At 32.8% G+C, this 2,699-nt stretch overlaps 1 protein-coding gene across 1 annotated transcript; it reads right to left on the bottom strand.

The window, feature by feature from the left end:
* Positions 1–294: 294 nt before the first annotated feature.
* LOC136785999 (protein FAM200A-like) lies at positions 295–2,472 on the bottom strand. The gene is made up of 2 exons (XM_066747414.1): positions 2,372–2,472; positions 295–2,317 (listed from the first exon to the last, which is right to left on the bottom strand). Exons 1-2 carry the CDS (start codon positions 2,470–2,472, stop codon positions 295–297), a joined length of 2,124 nt encoding a protein of 707 aa, XP_066603511.1.
* Positions 2,473–2,699: the final 227 nt, after the last annotated feature.

Raw genomic sequence — 2,699 nt, 5'->3', positions numbered from 1 at the left:
TACTTATTAAGTTCGAACTACATAGTTCTTCTGACAGCGCCTACCCACTAAAAAACCCTCCTTTCGCGGTTTACGTATTTTTTCGGTCAATTTTACGTCTTTTCTTTGAACTGTCGAATCCGTCAGACTTTTTTTCACTTGATTTTATAATTGTCGAATCCGTCAGACATAGTTTCACTCGATTTTATAATTGTCGAATCCGTCAGACATTTTTTCACTTGATTTTATAATTGTCGAATTCGTCAGACATAGTTTCACTCGATTTTATAATTGTCGAATCCGTCAGACATTCCTTCAATTATCGTAAAGTACTTCGTCATCAAAATCACCATCAATATCATCATCGTCATTTATGTATCTATGAATTGTAAGAGTTACTTTATTTTCAACGTAACTTCTTGCGTATAAATTATCTTTTTCAGTTAATTTTATGTGTTTTTTACTTATTGGCATTGTAATGCTATCATGATATGTACATTTCAAATAATTTTTAATGACGCAAATTGCATTTAAAGTAGCAGAACTTATACGATTTCTTTTTTTCGTTTTGATATCAGGAATTATTGAAAAGCACCGTTCTGCTTCTGCATTCGAATGTGGAAGTGGCCGTACTATACACGATAGTAATTTCAAGAAAGGATATTTTTCCTTCCTTTCACATTTAGTTTGCGAAATTTTTATCCACATGTCATCGAAGGAAAGTCTAGACCATTTATATTTCTGATCTGCTGACTCATCGTTAAATAAAGAAAACCATTCTTTTTTTAGCTCTATGTCATTTTTTATACCAAATGTATTGCCAATTTTTAATAATGCTGCAGCCGATGATTCTCTATCTGAGTTAAAAAGTGAGTTCTCGTTATCAAGAACTGTAAAATTTTTATAAAACTCATCATGTATTGGGAAACGGTTACGAATTTCGTCAGCAGCTTTTATTAAACGTTTTAAACAATTTTTTTTAATATCATGAACTTGCATTTGCGTTAACGTTTCTTTACTCTTTTGGTCTTGCAGATATTCTTCACAATCATATCCTACGTTTATATCTTCCAACGGAATAATATTAATATCCTTGGAAAAATTAATATCACAGAAATTTGCTTGAGCTATGCAAAACTTCAATAATGCAGGTTTCATGAAATTTCTTAAAATAAAAATTAAAATTTCAACCGGTTTTGGCTGCAATAAATGCAGTTTTGATTCGCGTGCTTGAAACTCGGCATTAAAAGTATTGAACTTATTTAAAATAAAATGCAGAAAATACAAATACGCTTTAGTTTCAGCGTTCTGCATACATTGCTGCAATTCATAGGATTGCATATTATTTTCTGAGGATTGTTCTAATAGAAAGTTATTTAGAACATCCCAATATTCTAATACACGATCAATACATTTATAGCGAGTAAGCCATCGAGTTTCGGCATGCTTCAACAAATTTGTTATTTTTCCTGCAAAACACCTTTGAAATTCCCGAAATATTGCCGTCCGTTTAGGGCTTCCGCTCACGAAATTAACAATTTTCTTCACAAATTCTTCCGGGAATGAAGGTAGCTCTTTACAAGCAGCGCAAGCAACGAGTGACGATAAATGACATATGCATGGAAACGTTATTATATTTACATTCTTTTCTAATATTTTCGTTCGAAAAGACGAATTTCTACCGATCATAACAGATGCATTGTCACAGGCTATTGCTAATATTTGGCTTAATGGTATTTGTTTTTTTACCATTTCATTATTAAACGCGGAAAATAACTTTTCGGCAGAACAATCTCTTGCGTCAAGATTTATTAATTGCAATAGACGTGTTTGAATTTGCAATGACGCAGGTTCAATATACCGAACCATTATTGAAAACCATTTTTCATTCGTTAAATCCGAAGTCTCATCAACAAATACCGAGAATTTTGTATTTTGTAACGTTTCCGTGAGACTTAGTGTTTCTTCGCGACAAACCACATTAGTTATAATTTTTGATAATTTTACACGTCCTAATGTTATGGCTTGTAGTACTTCTGGTTCCTTGCCTATATGTTTAAACATATTAACCATTGCGGAACTTGCTATATACGGGATATTATGTTCTACAAAAAACGTTGACAATCTTATTTCCGCTATTTTAACGCGTTCAAGAAGATCAAATTCTTTTTCCGTCGAAAATTCTGCGGAATTAGATGAGCTACTGGAGCCTTGCGGAATATGCCGATTTGAAAATTGAACAGCATTTTGCACGTGAATGCTGGAGGACTCATGTTTCTGAATTTCCGAATAACCGCAATTTAAAACTTTATCGCAAATTAAACAGTGAAACTTACTACTGTCATCAGGTATCGGCTTTGCCCACTTTATCCAAGATGGATTCTAATCATACCAATGATATTGAAATTTCTTCTTGTGGCTGCTTTTTCTCTTTTGCGGATTGGAAGACATTCTAGTCTTTTTTGATACCGGGCTATTTTCACTGGAAGACATTTCCACTCTTTCTATCACTTTAATCACTTTATATCACGAAACTGTCAATTAATCTGAACTTTACAAATTAATAGCGTTGAGGCAAATGCCCAAGATACAACGGCTTCATCTACTTTTATACATTTATTAAATTGTGTACAAATAAAAGCAGAAATGGGATAAGGTTCAACGATTTGTAATGTAGGGTTGATGACTTGACGGATAATTAATTAATTGTCATTAAAAAA

The sequence above is a fragment of the Prorops nasuta genome, unplaced genomic scaffold (genome assembly GCF_024137725.1).
Source record: "Prorops nasuta isolate Cenicafe-Biocafe unplaced genomic scaffold, Cenicafe_Pnas_1.2 PNAS00001, whole genome shotgun sequence".
NCBI classification, from domain to species: Eukaryota; Metazoa; Arthropoda; class Insecta; order Hymenoptera; family Bethylidae; genus Prorops; species Prorops nasuta.
The sequence above is the reverse complement of the archived record's forward strand: the minus strand, read 5'-3'. Positions and strand labels throughout refer to the sequence as shown.

What these genes read in the sequence shown, in the direction of transcription:
- LOC136785999 (XM_066747414.1), bottom strand. Translation starts at nt 2,472, where the DNA reads ATGTCTTCCAGTGAAAATAGCCCGGTATCAAAAAAGACTAGAATGTCT. An exon ending in AAGAAATTTCAATATCATTG is followed by an intron (nt 2,318 to 2,371) that starts GTATGATTAGAA and finishes ACCTGATGACAG; the next exon opens with TAGTAAGTTTCACTGTTTAA.